This window comes from Salmo trutta, chromosome 12, assembly GCF_901001165.1.
Source record: "Salmo trutta chromosome 12, fSalTru1.1, whole genome shotgun sequence".
NCBI classification, from domain to species: domain Eukaryota; kingdom Metazoa; phylum Chordata; class Actinopteri; order Salmoniformes; family Salmonidae; genus Salmo; species Salmo trutta.
In genome coordinates, this window is record NC_042968.1 from 25938013 (window position 1) to 25962903 (window position 24891).

A 24891-nucleotide genomic window follows, 5' to 3' on the forward strand; every position below is an offset into this window, starting at 1 on the left:
AATCCAAGCTTATATGTTTATTTTAAAAGGTTAAACAAAATGTATAAATAATGTGTGTATTGTGTAACATGCTGTTATGATAATTGTGTTGCTCCATCTATATAATAGCATTACATGGTTAGCCTAATATTTTCCTGACTTCATCCAAGTGGTTCTGTCATTGATTAACATTAGTAACTTAACGTCAAACTGGGTATGGTCCCTGACAGTGGCTGACCGTGGCTGGATAGATAGCAACCTACTACGTTACTAACCTGATCATGTGAATTTCAACCAAAGATACTGGTAACTAACCCATTTTGTCTGTGCTTCAACTCCATCATACCACCAGCCTTGAAAGCAAGCAACTTCTGAATCTTGATAATCAGCTGTTAACGTTAGTTAGCTAACGCTGACTGACAACAGCATATCCGCATTTCACAATAATCTGGCTGGTTAAACCGGCTGGCAACATTATTTAACAAGACGTTTACCACATCATAAAACAGTAATGTATCTTAACGTTAGCTAATCAATTAGAATAACACAAGTAAATTAGCTAGCTATACTAGCCAGTTAGCCGGGATAGCAACGTCGTTAGCAATCGAACGTTAACTATACATACCTTTGAGGGTTTGTGCCTCGTTACATTTTGTCTTCGGTTCTTCGTGTAACGTTACTAACGAAACACTATCGGCCTCTCGTCTTTCTCTTCGTTTCTTGGCCATGTCCGCTTATTAAATTATCGATCTAGCTACACCGACCTGGGTATAATACACCGGGCTTCTGTCAAAATTGAAAGTAAGAGACAAGAAACCGCTTTACCAACCGGCGACCAGCAAATTGACACATTCCCACAACCTTGTGAGTTTGTTTCTATACATTTTCCCCACAGTGCCCCTATGGGGCACCTCCTTGTATTTCCAAAACAATGCTACAGCAGCACAGAGTTTAGTGTTTAGTGTTTACATAGTATATTATTGTCGTTTTTACAGTAGCAGTAACATTAGTAGCTTTCATTTATGTGACTAGGTTTTGAGTACAACATCTAGATGTTGGTTGTTCTCAGATGTTATGTCATCCAAATCATCATGAAAGATGGTTCTGAAAACTTCAAATCGACAAGCCAACTGCAATGACATGCTTTCCATTTTCATAATAGTTTGTTCTCATTACCAGCAGTGTCTTTATTTACTGACCGTAAGACAGTGTGAGAGCGAGATCACACATGTAGAACTACAACTCCTAGAGTGCAATAGTTCGAAGCGGATGTTCGTGTTGGAGAAATTTGGCGCTGATCTATCCGGGTACTTCATTCACTTCTTCCTTTCGCGCCGGTAACTGAAGAGCGGTGCGTCCATGTGCGCATTGACTGGGAATTCATAGACCACATAAATACTGAATCCGAGCCGTACCAGATTTAGCTATGGATCCTAACGTATTGATCGAGGCCCTTCGGGGTACCATGGACCCAAACTTGCGTGAGGCCGCGGAGAGGCAGCTGAACGAGGTAAAGACTTGTGATGGTGCTAATCGGGCCTCTTCTGTTGTGTCACACATCAAAGATGGAATGGAGTCCTCCTAGCTTGTGGCTATGGGAGACCAGAATCAGTCCAGAACTTTGACAGATCGAATATTCTCTGTTCGACATATGCTTCGGTCAATACATATCAGACTTTTGACGTTATGGGTGTTATGTCAAAGTTTCAAATTATATTTTAACGTCAAGATTGGCAACTCCAAGCGAATCCACCCCGTATACCCGCAGCTGGTTCTTTAAAAACGTGCGGGAAGTTAGCATTAGCTTCCTTGATAATTAGCTGCTAGCTACGCAGTAAAAAGCCTTGTTGGACAATGCTTGCTTTTGGCCTAGCTGATGTATCATGTTTGAATCGTTGGAAAGACACACTTTGCCATTATTTATACAAGTTTGGCCTAAACTAACTAAATCATGCGATACAGTATACGAACGTAGCTAGCGTTTGCTGAAAGTTCGAAAATCTGTTTGCAAGTTGGCTAAGTGAATCACGTGTCAGGTGTATTTTTTTGTACCGCTGACATTGCCCTGCACAGGCAGTAATGCTAACTAGCTAGCCCGTTGATTTTATATAGTTACCTAAACTAGTTGGCCAGCCAACATGTCACCAATCGGACGAACTGACAGGTGTAACGTTAGTTAGGAAAGTAGTTTGATGATTAAAACTTGAGTATATTTATAAATGTACGTCTAATGTGAGAGGAGCTAATGTGAAATTATTTCCATGAACGTAGCTAACTAGCAAGCTAACTAATATTTGCTAACTAGCAAAGTAGGTTTGATTTATCGAACGCTAGTTAATTTGCTACGCATTTAGTAACGGGACAAACGTTTTGTTTGTACCTCATTGTGAAAGCCAAAGGGAAGAGTGAATGTTCGCTGGCTAGCGCTACGTTAGCAACGTTTTGCGGCTAGCGTTACATCAATTAACGTTACATTGAGTCATTCGATGAGCTGTCAGCGTGGGCAGATTCTTTGGCTAATGTTAGCTGGCTATTTAATTTGTAAGGTTATGTGCAACATGGCCTATTATCATTGTCTAGATGTCGACTTTATATGTCAAATGTAGACGTGCCATAGTTATCTAACACATACTGACAGCGTGAATTATTTAATGGTCACATAGTTAGCCATGTTTCGCTCGCTAACTATTAGGAGGAAGTCTATTGGGCAAGTGTCAAATATAGTCTGGTCAGTTATCGGCAATGCTATCCTTAGAACAATATATGTACGGTGTTGTCATGTAACTGGGGTTTAGGTGAACTTTAAGTCAGTTGTTGTTTCTGTGATATGTCCATATTGTGTCATCAGCTCGAACGTATTATTAGCTAACTTTAGTTTGATAAGAGTAGGCCTAGCATATACTCATTCTGGAGTATATGCCAATTGCTATCATACAAACTGAGGCAGTAGACTTAGTAAAAATGAATTTGTCTTTCTCAAAACTTTTGGCCACAACTGTACATTAACTTCTCCACTCAACAATCTGAGGTCGTTTTGTTTTTCGTGACAACAGAATATACAATGCGCAGGATTTCAATCCACAGAACAAGAATGTGCAGTTGGATTGTTAGATCTGAGTCATGTTGTGTGGTATCCAGGGAGAGGTCTGAGTGCATTATCTACCGGGTAGGAGGCTATTTTTCCTTGCTTAGGTTCGACTCATCTGGAGCAGTTAAGCCTGAACAGTATTCATTTAATATAGCAAGTGATATACGGATATGTGGGGGGCCAAAGCATTGAGACACATTTCCATTCCCAAATCCCTGAGCTGACAAGGTAAAAATCTGTCGTTCTGCCCATGAACAAGGCAGTTAACCCACTGTTCCTAGGCCGTCATTGAAAATAAGAATTTGTTCTTAACTGACTTGCCTAGTTAAAACTTTTATGTGGTCAATGATAATGTAAAAAGTATGCTGCACTCATGTATATACTGGATATCTTAATCCACATAAAACACAAGGAAATATGAGCCTTAGGTCATTAATATGGTCAAATCCGGAAACTAACATTTAAAAAACAAAACGTTTATTCTTTCAGTGAAATACGGAACCGTTCCGTATTTTATCGAACGGGTGGCATCCCTATAAATATTGCTGTTACATTGCACAACCTTCAATGTTATGTCATAATTATGTCAAATTCTGGCAAATTATTTAGTCTTTGTTAGGAAGAAATGGTCTTCACACAGTTCGCAACGAGCCAGGCAGCCCAAACTGCTGCATATACCCTGACTCTGCTTGCACAGAATGCACGAGAAGTTTCCATAGTTAATATTGCCTGCTAACATGAATTTCTTTAACTAAATATGCAGGTTTAAAAATATATATATTTGTGCATTGATTTTAAGAAAGGCATTGATGTTTATGGTTAGGTACATTGGTACGACCGTGCTTTTTTACGAATGCGCTTGTTAAATCGTCACCCATTTGGTGAAGTAGGCTGTGATTCGATGATAAATTAACAACCACCGCATTGATTATATGCAACGCAGGACAAGCTAAACTAGTAATATCATCAACCATTTGTAGTTAACTAGTGATTATGTTAAGATTCATTGTTTTTTTATAAGATATGTTTAATGCTAGCTAGCAACTTACCTTGGCGCCTTGCTGCACTCGCGTAACAGGTGGTCAGCCTGCCACGCAGTCTCCTTGTGGAGTGCAATGTAATCGTCCATAATCGGCGTCTAAACATGCCGATTACCAATTGTTATAACTTGAAATCGGCCATGCTGATTAATCGGACAACCTCTAATGCAGATGTAGAAGCACGGTGGCTAGGAAAAACTCCCTAGGAAGAAACCTAGAGGAACCAGGCTCTGAGGGGTGGCCAGTCCTCTTCTGGCTGTGCCGGGTGGAAATTATAACAGTACATGGCCAAGATGTTCAAATGTTCATAGATGACCAGCAGGGTCAAATAATAATAATAATAATAATAATCAGTGGTTGTACGGGGTGTAACAGGTCAGCACCTCAGGAGTAAATGTCAGTAGGCTTTTCATAGCTGGTCATTCAGAGTTAGAGACAGCAGGTTTGGTAGAGAGCGTTGGAAGCAGCAGGTCCAGGACAAGGTAGCATGTCCGGTGAACAGGTCAGGGTTCCATAGCCACAGGCAGAACAGTTGAAACTGGAGCAGCAGCATAACCAGGTGGACTGGGGACAAGCAAGGAGTCAAATGGCTGAAGATGTTTGTTATACACTGTTTTGCTGATATATAGGTCAAATACACAGCAGTGTTTGATATTCATGCATCCTTTCCTGCTTTAATTTACAGGGTCACACCCAGGTGAATTTTGTGTCCGCTCTGCTGCAAGTCACCATGTCTGATCAGTTAGATTTGCCCGTCAGACAAGCAGGTGAGTTTCAGAGGATGGGTATTTATTATGATGGGGTGGGGTTCTGGGCTCTCTTGCAGATGGAAATTCACCAGAACTGAAAGGTGAGAAGAGTATCTACAACTGTAGCTCAAATGAACTGAGCACGCTTTCTCAAAGATGACCCCTGTCCTGACGGCCACAGCTCCCACACTGATGACACCAGTCATATTGTGAAGACTGACCAGTTTCCCATGAACTTGTGCATTTGTTCACCAAGATACACACATGATATAAAGGGGAAAAATGTGTTTTTGTTGTATATGATGCTACCTTTGCAGCTTATTTTATCCTGTCCTATGGCATTGAGATTACACACTTCTTTTAGTCTGCTAGGGGGCTCTAGTGAAATCTATAGTTGCTCGGCCTGGACAGTGTCTAGTCATTGATACAGCTGCCTTTGTTATAAAATAACATTCCACATGTTTGAGATGCTCCGTGTGAGGGGCCGTTGGTAGCCTGTCCATGTATCACACATGCCTCTGGTAATGATGTGCAATTATATGGTAGGACGATCTGCTCTTGATCAGTAGCTCATTGACTTTTATTACATTTAAAATGTGTGTAGTCCTCAGGTGGCTGCCAGACAGAGCCTGTCATTTTCAACCTGCTGCTAGACTCCACACTAGCGTATTCAATTGTGCTCACCAATAGCATCATGTCCTAACTTCTATCTTGCAACTTTGTCAGTTCTTCTACATTGTAGTTTGCTTCAACAACACAATAGTAATATGACAGCCTGGAGAAAAGTCTAATGTGGCAGCAGCCCATCCTGTCTTATGCATTGGGTGCTAATCTGTGTGCCTCTTGTCAAACAGATGACCTGGACATTTCTAAGCTAACCTCTCCAGGAACTGGTGTGTTGAGCAGAAATTAAAGCCTTCTTGTGACTGTGCTATTTGGCCTGCCATAGAGCCCTGCTGCACCTGACTCCGATTCAGACCGATTGCATTAAGTTAATGCAGCTGCAATGGTGGCACGGGTAGATCATATCTGGCATGCCATTGGTGAACAGATGCTTAAACATTGGCTTGGCACCTCTCCCCAGGAGAGCCACAGGAACTTCACACTCTGTGTTTTGGCCACAAGTGCCGCGGTAATGAGGCTCATTTGCTGTAATCTGACACAAAGGGAGGAGCTAAGCGATTCCGTAGCTAGCAGGCAAATGTCTGGGATTCCCATAAAGGCAGTGAGATCAGACCCAGGTCCCTCTCCTATTGAGGGCAAATGCCTGCCTGCTTATGACAGATAATAATAGCATTTTTTTTTGCCATGTTTTTTTTATTTATTTTTTTCAATTTGAAAGTTTTATTACGTTTTCTAGTTTTTCAATCAACCAACAAAACACATTCCACATTCACAGATGTGACAGACTTAAAAAATAATAATAATATATAAAAATAAATAATAATAAAATAAAAAAGATATATATATATATATATATATATACACACAAAGAATAATTATTAAAAAATAAATATATATAACTTGCAGCAGCACTATCAAGGTTCTTATTAGCTATTTCCAGCCTTAGCTGAGACGACGAGCAAATAATTAGTTTTTAGATTTTACCTCACCTTACACAACATGTATTGCTCATTTCCCTAATCACCCCATTCACTCTGTCCAATTTGAAATGTAGTGGAGACCAGAGTCTATCAAACTTGGGCTGTCTCTTGCGGAGGTAAAAGTGAGCTTTTCAAGAGGGAGAAAGTCAACAATCTGGTCAATCCACATTTTAAATGTAGGAGAGGTATTAGAGGCCCACAATAGAAGAATACATTTCTTAGCAAAGTATGTAATAGTCATCAGCAAATTTTCTCTGTCAGGATCAAGAACAAAGTCCTGTTGGGCATTAAGAAGATGGATACACGGGGTCATATCAAACTACATCTAGTATTTTCTGTGCAACAGTATGTATAGATTGCCAAGATCTGGCAATCTCTCTACAGCTCAAATGCATGCATATAGGTTCCACTTTCAGAGGTACATCTTTTACAGTTAGGAGAAATGTCTGTTTTCATTCTATGGAGTCTCATTGGAGTGTAATAAAATTTGTACAAAAATTTGTAATTAGATTCTTTCATTTTTACATTAGTAGAAGAGCAGTATACCCTGTCGCAAACCTCCGCCCATAACTCATCACTGATAGTCAGACCAAGGTCCTTTTCCCAGATTCTTTTCAAAGGGTTAAGGAGGAGCCTCCTTTCTCAGAAAGGAGTCTATAGATATAAGATATTTAGCCTTTAATGGATTGTGCTGTGACAAGGGTTTCAAATTCATTCAACTGAGTTCTAAACCTCTTGGAAGAAAATTAGGGAATGACAAAAAGCTTTGTAGAACTCTCTGGGGAATCCATCTGGGCCTGGGGATTTATAAGGTGGCATGGAGGTAATTCCCTCCAGGACCTCCTCAGGAGTGAAGGGGGAGTTGAGATCTGCCTCTGTATGTTTTCTTTCAGAGGTGTATAGTTTGCAGTAAAAATCATGGAAAGTAAAATGTATCTTTTTTGGGTCATATGTGACCACCTCCTCTGCTGTTCCGATAGCCATGATTGTATGCTCCGACTGCTCTCTTTTTTTAAATTGGTAAGCAAGCAATCTACTCAGCCTATTGCTATACTCATGGTATTTCTGTTTAGTAAAGAAAACTATTTTTTTATCTCCCGAGTATATTCCAAATTCAGTTTGGCTTTGGCTGCTTTTTAAGTTGACTCCAGGAGGTGCTGTCTGGGGATTGTTTATGTACTTTTTCACAGCGTTCCAGCTCCCTCTCAAGATCTAGCCTGTGTGCTTCCGTTGCTTTTTTCTTAGAGGAAGCATATGCAATTAGATGACCTCTTAGTGTGGCTTTAGCAGCGTCCCACATTGTGGCCGGAGAAACAGGAGAATCTTTGTTGTCTTGTGTGTAGTTGTCTATCCATGTAGTTACCAATGTATGGGACGCTTCGTTTGATAACATAGAGATGTTGAATTTCCAGCTCTTTGACCTCAGAATGTTTTTGCAGAGGTCAAAGCAGAGGTGGACAAAGGTGTCATGTGAATGTGCTATGGGTTCCGATTGTACACGTGGCTGAATTTATTAAACTCTTTGGGATAAAAATGTAATCTATACGGGAGTAGGTGTTATGGACATTAGACTAGTATGTATAGTCCATAGATGAGCTATTAGTCTCTCTCCAGATATCTATCAGTCCCATCTCTTTAGTAAGAGAGTTCAACATCTTTGCAGATCTAGGATTTGTGGTGGGGACTTGAGAAGATTTGTCTAAGGTTGGGATGAGGGTACAATTAAAATCTCCGGCCACCACGCCAAAGGAAACACAATGCTCATTGAACAGGGTTATAATTTTTGACATGAAAGCAGGAGTATCTGTGTTAGGGGCGTATATGTTTAAGATAGTAATTGGTTGCCCATACAGTGACCCAGATATCAAAATAAATCTCCCGTCTGGATCAGATATGTTTTTGTCAATTATGAATGGAACATTCTTATGGATAGGTATGGCTGTACCTCTACTGTTTGATTTGAAAGATGAGAAATACACCTGTCCCACCCAAGCTCTGCGGAGTTTGGCATGTTCAGCATCACAGAGGTGTGTCTCTTGTAATAGCGCGATGTCTGCTTTTTCCTTTTTTAGAGCACATAGTATCTTTTTCCCTTTTATTGCATGACCTAGACCATGGCAGTTCCATGTCAATAGATTTAAGGTACTAGTCATCGTCATCGAACAGTAATCGAACTTTAGTGCAAGTCATCTCTGGGTAAAGGTGGATAATAGTTACAGCTGCGTTCACATAAAAGGAAAATAAATGGTGTACATAAAATAACAATCTCTGAACATCCCAGCCGAGTTCCCAAACAACTGGACATATCCCGTTGGATCTATTACACCCACCCCCGCTCAGTCTCAATTCTGTGTTCCGAAAAAACAACAAACCGGGAACCGTTAGCAATGCACAACGTCTCCCCAGCAAAGAAACCCTCATCCTGTCCGCCCCGCGTTGAGTAAATGACAACGTAGCCCCCGTCCAGGCTACATTAAAAGAGGGAGAAAATAAAATCAATAGCCCAGCCTACATTTACCTCCCCCAAGGGACATAGGGAACCACAAGTAATAATAGCACAAAAAAAGGGAAATAAAAGTAGGCTGAAACGTTAGTAGGCCTAGGTTAGGCTATATAGCCTATCCCTCTCAGCTAAAGGAAAATAGATATAGATTAGACGGCTATAATGACATTTAGCGGGGCGGGTGGGTCTTTGGATGGCGGCTATATGTTGTCTTACCTCCTTTAGTAATAACAGTATTCGCATTTAGTCATTGGTCCATTTCTCATTGACCAGGATTGTCTTTCAAAAAACGTTTTGCCTCTTCGGGAGTATTGAAGTGTCGCAGGGCTCCTTGGTGAAGAATCCTGAGCTCGTTTGGGTATTTGAATCCTCTAAAGATGCCTCGGTCAATGGAGTATTTCTTCACCTTGTCAAACTCTCGCCACTTTCGGCGTATTCCAGTTGACAGGTCCTGGTGTAAAGTGAGTTTGGCATTTCCCACTGTGATGGTGTTGATTTTCACCGCCTGTAGGACTCGTTCCTTGTCGGTGCATCTCAGGAAGCGTATGGTGATTGGACACGGTGGTTGTCTGGCTGCTGGTGGGGGCCTCAGTGCTCGGTGAGCTCTCTCGAGTTCTATGGGCCTGTCGGTGGACAGGTGGAGCCACTCGGGAAGTTTGTCTTGCAGGAAGCGGATCAGTGGCATGTTTCCCTCTTCTTTTTCACCCAGATTTAATAGAACACAATTATTCCTTCGCCCCCTGTTTTCCAGGTCCTCTGTTTTCTCTTCCAGATGCTCCATTTTCTTTTTAGCATATGCTGTTGTTTCCATGGCGTCTCAGTAAGTTTTCCATGGATAGTATTCGCCCCTCTGCCTCGTCCAGGCGCCCAGCGTTGATGCTTATCTTGTTGTTGATGTCAGGCAAAGCATTTTCCAGGATTGTCACCTTGCCCCCTATCGCACTGAGCTGAGAGTTAATGGCATCTAATTTAATGTTGGGATCTCAGCTCAGAAAGGATGTCTTCGACAAGAGTGCGAGGTTGGCATTCGTTGGGCTTTGGGGGGGAACGGGTCCTCTAGCTTCTTGGCTAATGAAGCTAGCTGCTTCTTGGATGCTTTTTCGCCGCTAATGTCCGGGTAAAAATGTCACCTGCAACATCGCCTTTTGTAGCCACAATGACTTTTTGACTAAAGCTAAATGATTTTAAACTTGAAGTGGAGGTAAGATTAGGAATTGGAAACTACTTGTGTGGAGCTCTTAGTTCATGCGGCCATCTCGTTCAAGGGTCACGTGATCCCCGCCATGGTTTGTTTTTTAAAACCTGTCACACTGATATTATAGGCAATTGCATTATTTGCAATTTCAGGAATCATCTATTCCCTGCCTCATTGTGTGGGCTAGGGGGATGTTGAGTGTTGGACTGGGAAGATGGGGACATTAATGGGTTGGGGAGGGGAATACAGTAGGGTGGTTGTGATGGTCTCGTTGTGTCAGCACTGACTGGCAGGATTATGACTTCCCAGCCAGCAGCACAGCGGTCACATGTGTCTGCAGTCTGTCTGACCCCTTATCCACCGCCTGGCCTGCCCACTTATCCACCGCCTGGCCTGCCCACTTATCCACCGCCTGGCCTGCCCACTTATCCACCGCCTGGCCTGCCCCCTTATCCACCGCCTGGCCTGCCCCCTTATCCACCGCCTGGCCTGCCCCCTTATCCACCGCCTGGCCTGCCCCCTTATCCACCGCCTGGCCTGCCCCCTTATCCACCGCCTGGCCTGCCCCCTTATCCACCGCCTGGCCTGCCCCCTTATCCACCGCCTGGCCTGTTCCCCCCCCCCCTCCCCATCCACCGCCTGGCCTGTTCCCCCCCCCCCTCCCCATCCACCGCCTGGCCTGTTCCCCCCCCCCCCTCCCCATCCACCGCCTGGCCTGTTCCCCCCCCCCCCCCCATCCACCGCCTGGCCTGTTCCCCCCCCCCCCCCCCCCCCCATCCACCGCCTGGCCTGTTCCCCCCCCCCCCTCCCCATCCACCGCCTGGCCTGTTCCCCCCCCCCCCCCCTCCCCATCCACCGCCTGGCCTGTTCCCCCCCCATCCACTGCCTGGCCTGTTCCCCCCCCCCTCCCCATCCACCGCCCGGCCTGTTCCCCCCCCATCCACCGCCCGGCCTGTTCCCCCCCCATCCACCGCCCGGCCTGTTCCCCCCCCATCCACCGCCCGGCCTCCCCATCCACCGCCCGGCCTCCCCCCCTCCCCATCCACCGCCCGGCCCGTCCCTCGGCCCCTGTCAACCGCCTCGGCCTGTCTGCGAGCCACTGACCTCAGACGCTCCATTGTGGCTCTGTAGAACAATTCACACCCGTACTCCAAATTCAGACTCACTGTCTGAGCTACAACACGAGAGGGGGAACCATTGCAAACCCCTAACTAAATTACACTTTTACACCTCTGTTCTATGACTCACTCAAGGAATTAGGCCTCTTTCTGCTGCTCTGCTCTGATTTTATCAGTTGAAGATGGAGGCAGAGATGTGAGCTGTAATTTCAGGGGCAGAGGAAGGATGAATATTTGAGTTACTCCTTGTTTGGATGGGGAGTGCTAATGAACAGGGCCATGCTAGTGTGTTGGGACTGAGAGGAGAGGTGTGGGCTCTTAAAGGGGCCTAAAAGCACTCCTCTTACTCTCCCGGCTGACTGCGACTCCCTCTCAGCCTGAAAACATGAGAGGAGTCACAGTGAATGTGCTGGTCATGAGATCTGCTGCTGCTATCTAGGCTGATGGACTCTTTCACACCGCCCAATGTAACACTGACTCACTCTAACAATTTAGAGATCTCCCTGATATTAAGTGATTTAAAGAGATGTGGAGAATATTGTGCCACTTTAACCAGCTGCAATTCCATAGGAATTGGAAGGGTTAAATTTAAACCCCATGATCAAAGCAGATTTTACTTCAATATCATTTGATTTGCATTAATTAAATCAAAGTGGGTGGAATACCAGCTGTACATTAATCCTGCCATAGAATTATACACTGCTCAAAAATATAAAGGGAACACTTAAACAACACAATGTAACTCCAAGTCAATCACACTTCTGTGAAATCAAACTGTCCACTTAGGAAGCAACACTGACAATAAATTTCACATGCTGTTGTACAAATGAAATAGACAACAGGTGGAAAATATAGGCAATTAGCAAGACACCCCCAATAAAGGAGTGGTTCTGCAGGTGGTGACCACAGACCACTTCTCAGTTCCTATGCTTCCTGGCTGATGTTTTGGTCACTTTTGAATGCTGGCGGTGCTTTCACACTAGTGGTAGGATGAGACAGAGTCTACAACCCACACAAGTGGCTCAGGTAGTGCAGCTCATCCAGGATGGCACATCAATGCGAGCTGTGGCAAGAAGGTTTGCTGTGTCTGTCAGCGTAGTGTCCAGAGCATGGAGGCTCTACCAGGAGACAGGCCAGTACATCAGGAGACGTGGAGGAGGCCGTAGGAGGGCAACAACCCAGCAGCAGGACCGCTACCTCCGCCATTGTGCAAGGAGGAGCAGGAGAAGCACTGCCAGAGCCCTGCAAAATGACCTCCAGCAGGCCACAAATGTGCATGTGTCTGCTCAAACGGTCAGAAACAGACTCCATGAGGGTGGTATGAGGGCCCGACGTCCACAGGTGGGGGTTGTGCTTACAGCCCAACACCGTGCAGGACGTTTGGCATTTGCCAGAGAACACCAAGATTGGCAAATTCGCCACTGGTGCCCTGTGCTCTTCACAGATGAAAGCAGGTTCACACTGAGCACATGTGACAGACGTGACAGAGTCTGGAGACACCGTGGAGAACGTTCTGCTGCCTGCAACATCCTCCAGCATGACCGGTTTGGCGGTGGGTCAGTCATGGTGTGGGGTGGCATTTCTTTGGGGGGCCGCACAGCCCTCCATGTGCTCGCCAGAGGTAGCCTGACTGCCATTAGGTACCGAGATGAGATCCTCAGACCCCTTGTGAGACCATATGCTGGTGCGGTTGGCCCTGGGTTCCTCCTAATGCAAGACAATGCTAGACCTCATGTGGCTGGAGTGCGTCAGCAGTTCCTGCAAGAGGAAGGCATTGATGCTATAGACTGGCCCGCCTGTTCCCCAGACCTGAATCCAATTGAGCACATCTGGGACATCATGTCTCGCTCCATCCACCAACGCCACGTTGCACCACAGACTGTCCAGGAGTTGGCAGATGCTTTAGTCCAGGTCTGGGAGGAGATCCCTCAGGAGACCATCTGCCACCTCATCAGGAGCATGCCCAGGCGTTGTAGGGAGGTCATACAGGCATGTGGAGGCCACACACACTACTGAGCTTCATTTTGACTTGTTTTAAGGACATTACATCAAAGTTGGATCAGCCTGTAGTGTGGTTTTCCACTTTAATTTTGAGTGTGACTCCAAATCCAGACTTCCATGGGTTGATAAATTGGATTTCCATTGATTATTTTTGTGATTTTGTTGTGAGCACATTCAACTATGTAAAGAAAAAAGTATTTAATAATATTATTTATTTCATTCAGATCTAGAATGTGTTGTTTAAGTGTTCCCTTTATTTTTTTGAGCAGTATATATTGTGCATTCGGAAGTAGTCAGACTGCTCCCGTTTCCACGTTTTGTTACGTTACAGCCTTATTGTAAAATGCATTAAATAAAAACATTTCCTCATCAATATACACACAATGACAAAGCGAGAATTTTTTTTTATGTATGCAATTATATGAAGAAAAAAAAAATCTTATTTACATAAGTATTCAGACCCTTAGCAACTAGACTCGAAATTGGCTCAGGTACATCCTGTTTCCATTTATCATCCTTGATGTTTCTACAACTTGATTAGAGTCAACCTGTGGTAAATTCAATTTATTAGATATGATTTGGAAAGGCACACACCTGTCTATCTATATAAGGTCCCACAGTTGACAGTGCATGTCAGAGCAAAAACCAAGCCATGAAGTCGAAGGAATTGTCCGTAGAGCTCCAAGACACGATTGTGTCGAGGCACAGATCTGAGGAAGAGTACCAAAACATTTCTGCAGCATTGAAGGTCCCCAAGAACACAGTGGCCTCCATTCTTAAAAATGAAGAAGTTTGGAACCACCAAGACTCGTCCTAGAGCTGGCAGACGGCCAAACTGAGCAGTCGGGGGTTGAAGGGCCTTGGTCAGGGAGGTGACCAAGAACCCGATGGTCACTCTGCCACACCTTTGGACTTCCTCTGGGGAGATGGGAGAACCTTCCAGAAGGACAACCATCTCTGCAGCACTCCAACAATCAGGCCTTTATGGTAGAGTGACCAGACGGAAGTCAATCCTCAGTAAAAGGCTGCCCGCTTGGTGTTTGACCAAAGGCACCTAAAGGACTCTCAAACCATGAGAAACAAGATTCTCTGGTCTGATGAAACCAAGATTGAACTCACGTCTGAAGGAAACCAGGCACTGCTCAGCACCTGGCCAATACCATCCCTACGTTGAAGCATGGTGGTGGCAGCATCATGCTCTGGGGATGTTTTTCAGCGGCAGGTACTGGGAGACTAGTCAGCATCGAGGGAAAGATGAACAGAGCAGAGATCTTGATGATAACCTGCTCCAGAGCGCTCACGGCCTTAGACTAGGGCCAAGGTTCACCTTCCAACATGACAACGACCCTAACTAAGCACACAGCCGAGACGACAACTGAGGAGTGGCTTCGGGACAAGTCTCAATGTCTTTGAGACCTGACAATAGCTGTGCATCAACACTCCCCATCCAACCTAACAGAGCTTGAGAAGATCTGCAGAGAAGAATGGAAGAACTCCCCAAATACAGGTGTGCCAAGCTTGTAGCGTCATACCAAATAAGACTCGAGGCTGTAATCGCTGCCAAAGGTGTATCAACAAAGTACTGAGTTAAAGGGTCTGAATACTAATGTAAATGTGATATTTCAGTTTATTTTTAATACATTTGCAAAAATGTCTATGCTTTTTTTAATTTAATTTTGTCATTATGGAGTATTTTGAGGGGGGAGGACCATTTTCAATCAATTTTGTAATAAGGCTGTTACGTAACAATGTGGAAAAGTTATGGGGTCTGAATACTTTGCGAATGCACTGTATGTAATCCATTTTTAATATGATCTCTATGAAGCCTGTCTTATGTTCAGTCAGTTGATTGTCCCCCTCTCCCCTCCCCAGGGGTGATATACCTAAAGAACATGGTGACCCAGCACTGGAGCGAGGGGGACGGCACCAGCACGGAGACGCCTGTCAATAACATACCAGAGGAGGACAGGCAGTTTATCCGTGACAACATCGTGGAGGCCATCATCCACTCCCCCGAGCGCATCAGGTAACCGACTGCCCTGTGGCTGCTCAGCTCACTGCACAGCGCCAGCAGAGGGGGGGGTAGAGGAAGCTCGGATCAACAAGATCGTCTTCCAACCTTTCTCCTCTCTAACCCTTCAGAGTGCAGCTGACGACATGCATCCACCACATGATTAAACACGACTACCCCGGCAAGTGGACTGCCATCGTGGACAAGATTGGCTTCTACCTGCAGTCAGATAACAGCGCCGGTTGGCTGGGCATCCTGCTCTGCCTCTATCAGCTGGTTAAAAACTATGAGTAAGGACTCCTTGTTTTAGAGTGACCATGTTTGTGTCCCAACCATTATAGGGAATGGAGTGCCATTTGGGACAGAGACCGTATTATAGAGCTGTTTGCTTTGTCTTCGGGTGGCTGATGTTTCTGATTGTGTGTTTGACAGGTACAAGAAGCCGGATGAGCGCAGTCCTCTGGTGGCGGCCATGCAGATCTTCATGCCCATGCTGAAGGACCGCTTCATCCAGCTGCTCCCTGACCCCTCCAGTGAATCTGTCCTGGTGCAAAAACAGATCTTCAAGATCCTCTACGCCCTCTTCCAGGTACTATTGACCACATCCTTCACTCTCACCTTCTTAGAAGTTAAGTGTATATATTAGTCTGTGTTGATTGTATAGGGAGTGTAGGGTACTTGTCTAAATGTGGATGTATAGCTGTAGTGTCCAGGTATTTAGCTACTCCTTCCATAATACTGGCTTTGGAAATGGGTCGATTATGGTTGTCCTGTAGGAGGGGGAGGACTGAGGACCATCTGGTCCATGTCAGGGCCACTGGGCTAGACCTGTCCCCCCTCAGCATTCCAGACTGCACTGCTGTCTAGGGTTTTCTGTATGTCCATTGGAACGACGACAAAGCTTTTTGAATTGAATAGACGGGGTTTCTCCTTTTCTCTGTCCACAGTATAACCTCCCCCTGGAGCTGATCAACCGACAGAACCTGACGGAGTGGATGGAGATCCTGAAGACAGTGGTGGACAGAGACGTGCCTCCGGTGAGGGCAGATTTACTGTGGTAGGGCAAGGAGGGGAGCACAAATAGGTTGACTATGCAAATCAAGTAGCTCCCAAACAGATTAGCTGTAGTTTGTTTGCTTTATTTTATTGCTGCTAGTTGAAAGAAAGCTGATTTTTTTTCTTTTTTTTTTCTTCTTCATTCGCTCTTTCTCCCCTCCTTCCCCGTCTGCCCCACAGGAGACCTTGCAGGTGGATGAGGACGAGAGACCTGAGCTGCCCTGGTGGAAGTGTAAAAAGTGGGCCCTCCACATCCTGGCCAGGCTCTTTGAGAGGTAAGCCTACTCAACCCACCCCAGCACACTGTCACTGATTCTACACTGAGTGTACAAAACATTAGGAACACCTGCTCTTTCCATGAGACTGACCAGGTGAAAGTGATAATCCCTTAATGATGTCACTTAGCATTACCTGTCTGGTGGATGGATTATCTTGGCAAAGGAGAAATGCTCACTAACAGGGATGTAAACTAATGTGTGCACAAAATTGGAGAGAAACCTTTTGTGCGTATGGAAAATGTCTGGGATCTTAAATTTCAGGTCATGAAACATGGGACCAACACTTTATATGTTGTGTTTATTTTTTGGTTCAGTGTATATTAACCTGTGAAAGCATCTTTAAACCCCTCTCAGGTATGGCAGCCCAGGCAACACTACCAAAGAGTACACAGAGTTTGCCGATCTCTTCCTCAAGGGATACGCAGTGGCAGCACAACAGGTGAGAGCTTAAGGCCGCTCTTGGCTTTGTCTGAGCTGAAAGATGTGTAATGTATGACTCTGTGATTGACTGAGGGACAGAAGGTTGCCTTTCAGCTGTGTCTGTCTGCATGGAAGTCTGATCTCAACCAGAGGTAACTGATTTTCCTGTCTGTAGGTGCTGCTGAAGGTCTTATATCAGTACAAGGAGAAGCAATACGTGGCTCCCAGAGTCCTCCAGCAGACACTCAACTATATTAACCAGGGAATCGCACACGCTGTCACCTGGAAGAACCTGAAGCCACATATCCAGGGCATCATTCAGGATGTGGTTTTCCCCCTCATGTGCTACACGGACAGTGACCAGGAGTTGTGGGAGGAGGACCCATACGAGTACATTCGCATGAAGTTTGGTAAGCACCATTCTTGTTTTTGGAAATCAGAGAAATATTCCGTAGTGTTTGTCATCCAGAAGGAATGTCCTGGAATCAGACTGCCTGGAAGTGATCAGTTCAAAGATTTAACTGTGTAAAGCTATTCTAATAAACCAATGCAATGTACCATCTGATCTGCTGACTCTCTGTCCTGTCTCAGATGTGTTCGAGGATTTCATCTCTCCCACCACGGCCGCCCAGACCCTGCTCTTCACCTCCTGCAACAAGAGGAAAGAAGTGAGTTGTGGTTCTGATGTGAAAGCTGGGTCCTCCTGGTCCTGGCAGGGTCAACAGCCAGCCATGATGTGATCCTGTTTCATCCCAAATGGCACCCTATTCCCTATATAGTGCACTACTTATCTCCCCCCCCAGAGCCCTGGTCAAAAGTAGTGCACTATATTGGGAATAGGGTGCTATTTGGGACACACAGCCCCGTGCCTGTTTTATTTTTTCTCTCTCTACTGGCCCCACTCCTCCCCTTATTTATGGTCTCGCCCACTCCTCCGTCCTGTCCTGCTGTGGATCTCATTAACGCCCTGTTGCTCCAACAACAGTACAGAGCTGTTGGAACCAGTCTGGACGTGTCGAGCCAGGAGAACACTGGAAAACACAGGAGCATAGCTGGAAGAAAGCACTACTTTAGTTGCTGTAGCTCCTTAGTCAGATGTGTTACGTATTACGGCTTTCTTTCTGTTCTAAATGTAGGTGTTGTTTTAGCATGGAGGTAGTTCCATTCCGTTTTGGCTGTGGGTGAACGGGGTGTGTGGTGCCTGTCCATGTTACGTGCTGCCGTCTGGCTGTGTCTTACAGTCTGTGCGGCAGTGCTCACTCCACACCTGCAGCCATAGAGCCACTGGAGATCATAGTACTGACCTGTGACGTCTCTGACTCCTCACCACGGGCCAGCCTCCATACTCTCCCACAAACTGTCCTGGCTTGCATCTCAAATGGCACCCTATTCCCTACATAGTGCACTACCCCATGGGTCCTGGTCAAAAGTAGTGCACTATACATGGATTAGGGTGCCATTTGGGACATATCAAAGGTGCTTGACGTTAATGTTAAGCAGTTAGCCAGGATACACAGAGTAGCAGCACATTTGACTGAATGCATTTCTTTATTCTCTAGGTTCTTCAGAAGACCATGGGCTTCTGTTATCAGATCCTCACTGAGCCCACCTCTGACCCCAGGAAGAAGGATGGAGCGCTGCACATGATTGGCTCTCTGGCTGAAATCCTGCTCAAGGTGATTAACCCAACACCATCTGCTATCTCCTCTTTTCTAGTTGACCTTTGATCTGACCACGTACTCATCAGATGAGGTAGCTGACTCGGCGTGTAACTATTTTGCCAAATTGTTTTATCACTTAAGTTCACTTTATGGATCCCACGTGGCAGTCAAATACATTAAATGCATTTTTGTTAACCAGAATGTAATTTTCTTCTCTCCCCCGGAAACAGAAAAAGGTCTATAAAGACCAGATGGAGTTCATGCTGCAGAACCACGTCTTCACTCTGTTCCGCAGTGAGCTGGGCTATATGAGAGCCAGAGTAAGTGTCACGTTGCCAGATCATTCTGGCCCAGGGCTCCAGTGGGGAGAAGGGGAGAGCATGTGACCTGTTCACCGGATGTGCTACCTGTCCCAGACCTGCTGTTTTCAATTCTCTGGAGACAGCAGGAGCGGTAGAGATATTCTGAATGATCGGCTATGAAAAGCCAACTGACATTTACTCCTGAGGTGCTGACCTGTTGCACCCTCGACAACCACTGTGATTATTATTATTTGACCCTGCTGGTCATTTATGAACATTTGAACATCTTGGCCATGTTCTGTTATAATCTCCACCCGGCACAGTCAGAAGAGGACTGGCCACCCCTCATAGCCTGGTTCCTCTCTAGGTTTCTTCCTAGGTTCTGGCCTTTCTAGGGAGTTTTTCATAGCCACCGTGCTTCTACACCTGCATTGCTTGCTGTTTGGGGTTTTGGGCTGGGTTTCTGTACAGCACTTTGACATCAGCTGATGTAAGAAGGGCTTTATAAATACATTTGATTGAGTGTATCAAGAATATTAATGACAATAATTTGGTAAAACGCCAGTGTTTTCTGAAAGTTCTGCCTCTGTCATTGCAGTGGCTTTTCAACTCTTCACATGTTGATGGTTCTAGATAGACATTCTAGATTTAGGAGAATTCTGCAAAAGTATAGCCAGTTTGTTTACTGTCCTGCACTGGTTAACTGTGTTAACCACCATCTCTGGTGTTTCCCCATAGGCCTGTTGGGTCCTGCATTACTTCTGTGAGGTCAAGTTTAAGAGTGACCAGAACCTGCAGACAGCTCTGGAGCTGACCCGCCTCTGCCTGATCAACGACAACGAGATGCCTGTTAAAGTGGAGGCAGCCATCGCCCTGCAGGTCCTCATCAGCAACCAGGAGAAAGGTAGCTATCTCTACACTGTCAGACTCAAACACACCATAGGTGTATATGGAATCTTTTTCTTTGCTGAATAACATTAATAGTTATGTTCTTCTTGAATCAAAATGATATAGCTGATTATCACTAAGTGCTCCTCTGTCATGTTTTTCCTCTTTCCTAGCCAAAGAGTATATCACTCCCTTCATCCGGCCTGTGATGCAGGCCCTCCTGCACATTGTGCGTGAAACCGAGAACGATGACCTCACTAACGTCATCCAGAAGATGATCTGCGAGTACAGCGAAGAGGTCACGCCCATCGCCGTGGAGATGACACAGCACTTGGTGAGGGGAGTGTGCTCAGTGCCTGATTAAAAAGGCCCTGCACAGGAAGTCTCCTTCCTTTGATCAGTTTACAGTTCTGTTTGTCAGCCATGGAGAGGAAATAAGGTCCAATTACCATCTCTCCTAGTTCCATGTTGGTCTGGTTTTAAAGACCCTGCTCTCAGGGAAACCCACTTATGGCTGTTATTCCCGTCTCTACTCAGGCGATGACCTTCAACCAGGTCATCCAGACGGGGCCTGACGAGGAGGGAGGGGACGACAAGGCGGTGACAGCCATGGGCATCCTCAACACTATCGACACACTGCTCAGTGTGGTGGAGGACCACAAAGAGGTGAGTACAGCCATGGTGTCCTGTCCAGGGGGTCTACTTGTACATCAAGCTGTCTCACTACAGAAACCGGATATGGGCTCCTACCCTATTGGCCATTCTGGTTCGGACAAGGCATATATACTTAGTACAGCAGCTTCCCTCCCAGCTCATAGTGCTGCCTGCCAACACACTCCCAGCTGCCCACCCGCTCCTGGAAACACACACTGTTCTCTGGCTGTTCTCTCTTCAAAGTGCCTTGCAGGCTGATGCCTCTAGAAATAGCACTGTGGCTCTCTGCCCGTACATCCGCCGACGCACAGGACTGTGGAGCTTGGAACCAGCCAAACCAGCAAATGTTGGTAAACAGTTAGATATGTCTTCTTGGTATACTACTCATGGTCGTTGACTGTGTAAAGTAAAGCTGTTGACTTATGACGTTTTTATCATTGTGCCTACCTACAGGTATTAGGTTTTCTGGAAATGACTTGCACAATGAAATGATCAAATCTACTCTTGCAACACCACTTGTATGTTTATGGTGAATCTCTGTCTGTGTGTGTGTTCCAGTGCTCTAACTAAATGAATGGGGTTTCTGTTTTAGATCACCCAGCAGCTGGAGGGTATATGTCTGCAGGTGATTGGCACTGTCCTGCAGCAGCACGTCCTGGGTAAGTCTTCCTTGCTCTTCCTGTCCCACCACATTCCAACCGGGTCCTCCTGCCTCTCTGACACGTACAGGTGGGCGAGGTGCCAAGAGTCATTTACGTGACTGACTCACTCTGTGGGCGTTGTCCTATATTTACCTCTCTGACACCCAGCCTGTGTGTTGATTTTCAGAGTTCTACGAGGAGATCCTGTCTCTGGCCCACAGCCTGACCTGCCAGCAGGTGTCCCCACAGATGTGGCAGCTCCTCCCCTTGGTGTTCGAGGTCTTCCAGCAGGATGGCTTTGACTACTTCACAGGTATACTGCTCACCAACCTGCGAGTCTCAACTGCCTGTTATGGTGATTTGACTATTATATAGACACACACTATATTAAATGGGGAATGTGACTCTATTTCAGACATGATGCCTCTCCTTCACAACTATGTCACAGTTGACACAGACACTCTCCTGTCTGACACTAAATACCTGGAGATAATCTACAGCATGTGCAAGAAGGTACACTAATTTATAGCCGCTATGCCATTTTTTTCACACATATTGGTGGTGTGTATTTTTGCTGGGTGTGAACAAGTTGATCATCTGTTGTCCATGCAGGTTCTGACTGGTGATCCAGGTGAGGATCCAGAGTGTCATGCAGCCAAGCTGTTGGAGGTGGTTATTCTGCAGTGCAAAGGGCGTGGAATTGATCAGGTAAGCGTCTGGCTTCTACACTAAATCTTGTATGGCTATGACTGTATTCAATCAAAGTAACTGCTTTTGAGAAGCACTGTACTATACATTCACCTTAGACTTTCTTTGCCGCTCCTGCAGGTTGTTCCCTTGTTTGTGGCGGCTGCGCTGGAGAGGCTGACGAGGGAGGTGAAGACCAGTGAGCTGAGGACCATGTGTCTGCAAGTGGCCATCGCAGCCCTGTACTACAGCCCCCCTCTGCTGCTCAACACCCTGGAGAACCTGCGCTTCCCAAACAACACTGAGCCTATCACCAACCACTTCATCTCCCAGTGGCTCAAAGATGTTGACTGCTTCCTGGGGTAAGACCATGAAAGATGCTCATGTTTAATATATTTACAGCTCGTCTGGTTTCTCTGGTCCCCCATATAGTTTGATATCAAGTAGAGTTTTCTTTTACTGTAAGTTACATTTTTTAATGTTATTCCCCAGGCTCCACGATAGGAAGATCTGTGTGCTTGGCCTGTGTGCCCTTATTGACTTGGAGCAGAGGCCTCAGGCTGTCAACCAGGTGGCCGGCCAACTGCTCCCCGCAGCCATCCTGCTCTTCAACGGCCTCAAGAGGGCCTACGCCTGTCAAGCAGAGAACGAGAATGAGGATGAGGGTGAAGATGAAGATGGAGAGGAGGATGAGGAGAATGGTACGGCATTTGTGCTACCCTCTGAACTCATAAGTCCCATTGTCACTCCCTTATTTAATCTTCCTACTATATTGAATAGAATAAGATACAGCTGCAAGGGGCACTTCATTGGTAGATGGTTTGAGTTGTGTTAGTAGATTGATCAGTAATAAATGAATCCGTTGTGCCTTTCCTCAGTCGAGCTGGGCAGTGATGAGGATGACATTGATGAGGAGGGCCAGGAGTACTTGGAGATGCTGGCCAAGCATGCAGGAGAGGATGGGGATGATGAGGACTGGGATGAGGATGACGCAGAGGAGACTGCACTGGAGGGCTACACGACAGCTGTAGACGATGAAGACAACCTGGTGGATGAATACCAGATTTTCAAGGCCATACTACAGAGTAAAGAGACCACCTTTCAGACACACAAAGCTAGTGATGGGTCGTCAAGTTGAGGACACAAATTGGACATAAACAGTGAATACGTGTTTACACTCAATAATATTACAAAACAAATTTGAGAGGCATGTTATTTGAAGTGCATTATTAGTACAAGATCTTAAGTGATGAAATGATAATGATTTGGAACGGGTCACTGGATCAGGGTCACGTTCTATGTCTCTGGGTTCAATTCCCCACAGCAGCGTGTTCTTCAGTTGAAGACATTGAGAAGGTTTAAAAACACAATACAAACGAGATCTCGGGATTGAAGACATGAATGCAATATGTTGCTTAAGTGTAAATCGTACATAAAAGCGGAGGGAAACTTAACTATGTTTCTCTCCAACTCAGATATCCAGACCCGTGACCCAGCATGGTACCAGGCACTCACACAAACCCTTGATGAGGAACAAGGAAAACACCTTCATGACATTGGCACACTTGCAGACCAGAGACGGGCAGCACATGGTAAGTAAATGTATCCCCGTCATACAATAAGACAGCTGTTCATTTTTATTTAATTGTTTTAATATCATAGGAAATAAACACTTACCATGTCTGGCCTGTTGTATAATTGCCCTATTTTCTTCATTCCAGAATCCAAAATGATCGAGAAGCATGGCGGATACAAGTTCACAGTGCCAGAAGTGGTGCCAACTAATTTCAATTTTGGTGGCAACGCTCCAGGAATGAATTGAGTCATCCCTTCTCCCTTTTATTACTCTGACTGATTGTAGTGAAGTGAAAAAAGCTTGTGTTGTTCCCTTAACTAGTGGTTCCAGAACTGGTTCTTCTCACTGACTCTTCAATCTGACTATCAAATTGGAAATAGCACCAGAAGAAGTGGGAAGGCAACCAAATGCAACAAATGGCTGGGAAAACAAACCAAGAACTTGAGCTTGAAGCAAGAGAAAAAAGAAGCTCTAAACAACATTGTTTTCTGGGATCCAATGTGGAGGATACTAGGACGGGAACTTTTTTTTCTTCCCTCTTAAACAAAACGGGAGGGCTTAACAATTTGAAATTGATAATGGGACTAAATGTTTCATCATTTTCACTGTTTTGGCCAAAAGGCCGTGCGTGATAAGATCATACCTCTGGCAGTAGTGTTGTTTGTTATTTTCTGCATTAACAAATTCTCATGTTTGTTATGTATATACAAGCCAAGGTTCTTGATTTTTAAGTAGCCTTGCTAAAACAACCAGAGGCATTTTGTAAGGTGTCAAGTGTATTCATATGTAGCATATTGGATACTTCATGGCACTATGGTGATGCCTGATCTCTGTAAATTAATGACTAGCACTTTCATATTGTTCAGGTCTCCTAGCCTTCTGTATCAGACTGCAATTTTTAAATCAATTAAGACCATTTAAAACACAAACCGCTGTATTTGGTTACGTGTAGAATAATGAGTGGCATCACTTTGCTGCTAAAGTGGAAACATTCTAGATTCCTTAAAGACAATGGTCTTGGTGTTCAGTTTGGATACAAGACGTGTTGTGAGCACAAAGTCAATTGGATGCTTCATTGAAGCATGTACAATTGGACTTGATCGTGAAGGTCTCAAGCATTTGGTTGGTGTATGAATGAACCATCTATATACACAACATTAAAAAAAGTTAAGTTGGATTGCATGCATTTGACTGTTTACTAACAGCTACACAGTTGTGCACTCAGTCATTTGATTTGGAGCCTATTTTGGGTAATTGTATACTGTCAGATCAGGTGACGTAATCTATTTAGAACTATGCAGCCAGCCAATTATAATTCTAGTTCATTTGCTACTACGGGTTAGAAGGGTGTCATGTCCTCCTTGGCTAGCGTTGATCACTCACTAGCAGAGCTTTAGTGTCTACATTATCAATGACCGATATTTACATTTAAGTCATTTA

At 45.1% G+C, this 24891-nt stretch overlaps 2 protein-coding genes and 1 non-coding gene across 3 annotated transcripts in view; 2 read left to right on the forward strand and 1 right to left on the reverse strand.

Moving 5' to 3' along the window:
- The window catches only part of LOC115203253 (transmembrane protein 41B), a 15883-nt gene extending 15045 nt beyond the window's left edge, over window positions 1–838 (reverse strand). The window contains exon 1 of the mRNA XM_029767785.1: window positions 605–838. Coding sequence (XP_029623645.1) covers window positions 605–707 — 103 coding nt within the window. The 5' untranslated portion in view covers window positions 708–838. The remainder of the gene's footprint in view (window positions 1–604) is intronic.
- Window positions 839–1286: 448 nt separating this feature from the next.
- Window positions 1287–24628, forward strand: LOC115203254 (importin-7-like). The gene is made up of 24 exons (XM_029767787.1): window positions 1287–1489; window positions 4793–4874; window positions 15150–15303; window positions 15420–15578; window positions 15721–15877; window positions 16236–16325; window positions 16525–16619; window positions 16977–17061; window positions 17218–17452; window positions 17634–17710; window positions 18602–18718; window positions 18934–19023; window positions 19744–19909; window positions 20067–20227; window positions 20431–20559; window positions 21140–21206; window positions 21376–21501; window positions 21604–21701; window positions 21801–21896; window positions 22017–22237; window positions 22368–22576; window positions 22754–22960; window positions 23351–23467; window positions 23597–24628. Exons 1-24 carry the CDS (start codon window positions 1406–1408, stop codon window positions 23695–23697), a joined length of 3123 nt encoding a protein of 1040 aa, XP_029623647.1. The 5' UTR covers window positions 1287–1405; the 3' UTR covers window positions 23698–24628.
- LOC115204814 (small nucleolar RNA SNORA23) lies at window positions 18223–18400 on the forward strand. The gene has a single exon (XR_003880482.1). It is a non-coding gene; the product is annotated as a small nucleolar RNA SNORA23 (small nucleolar RNA).
- Window positions 24629–24891: the final 263 nt, after the last annotated feature.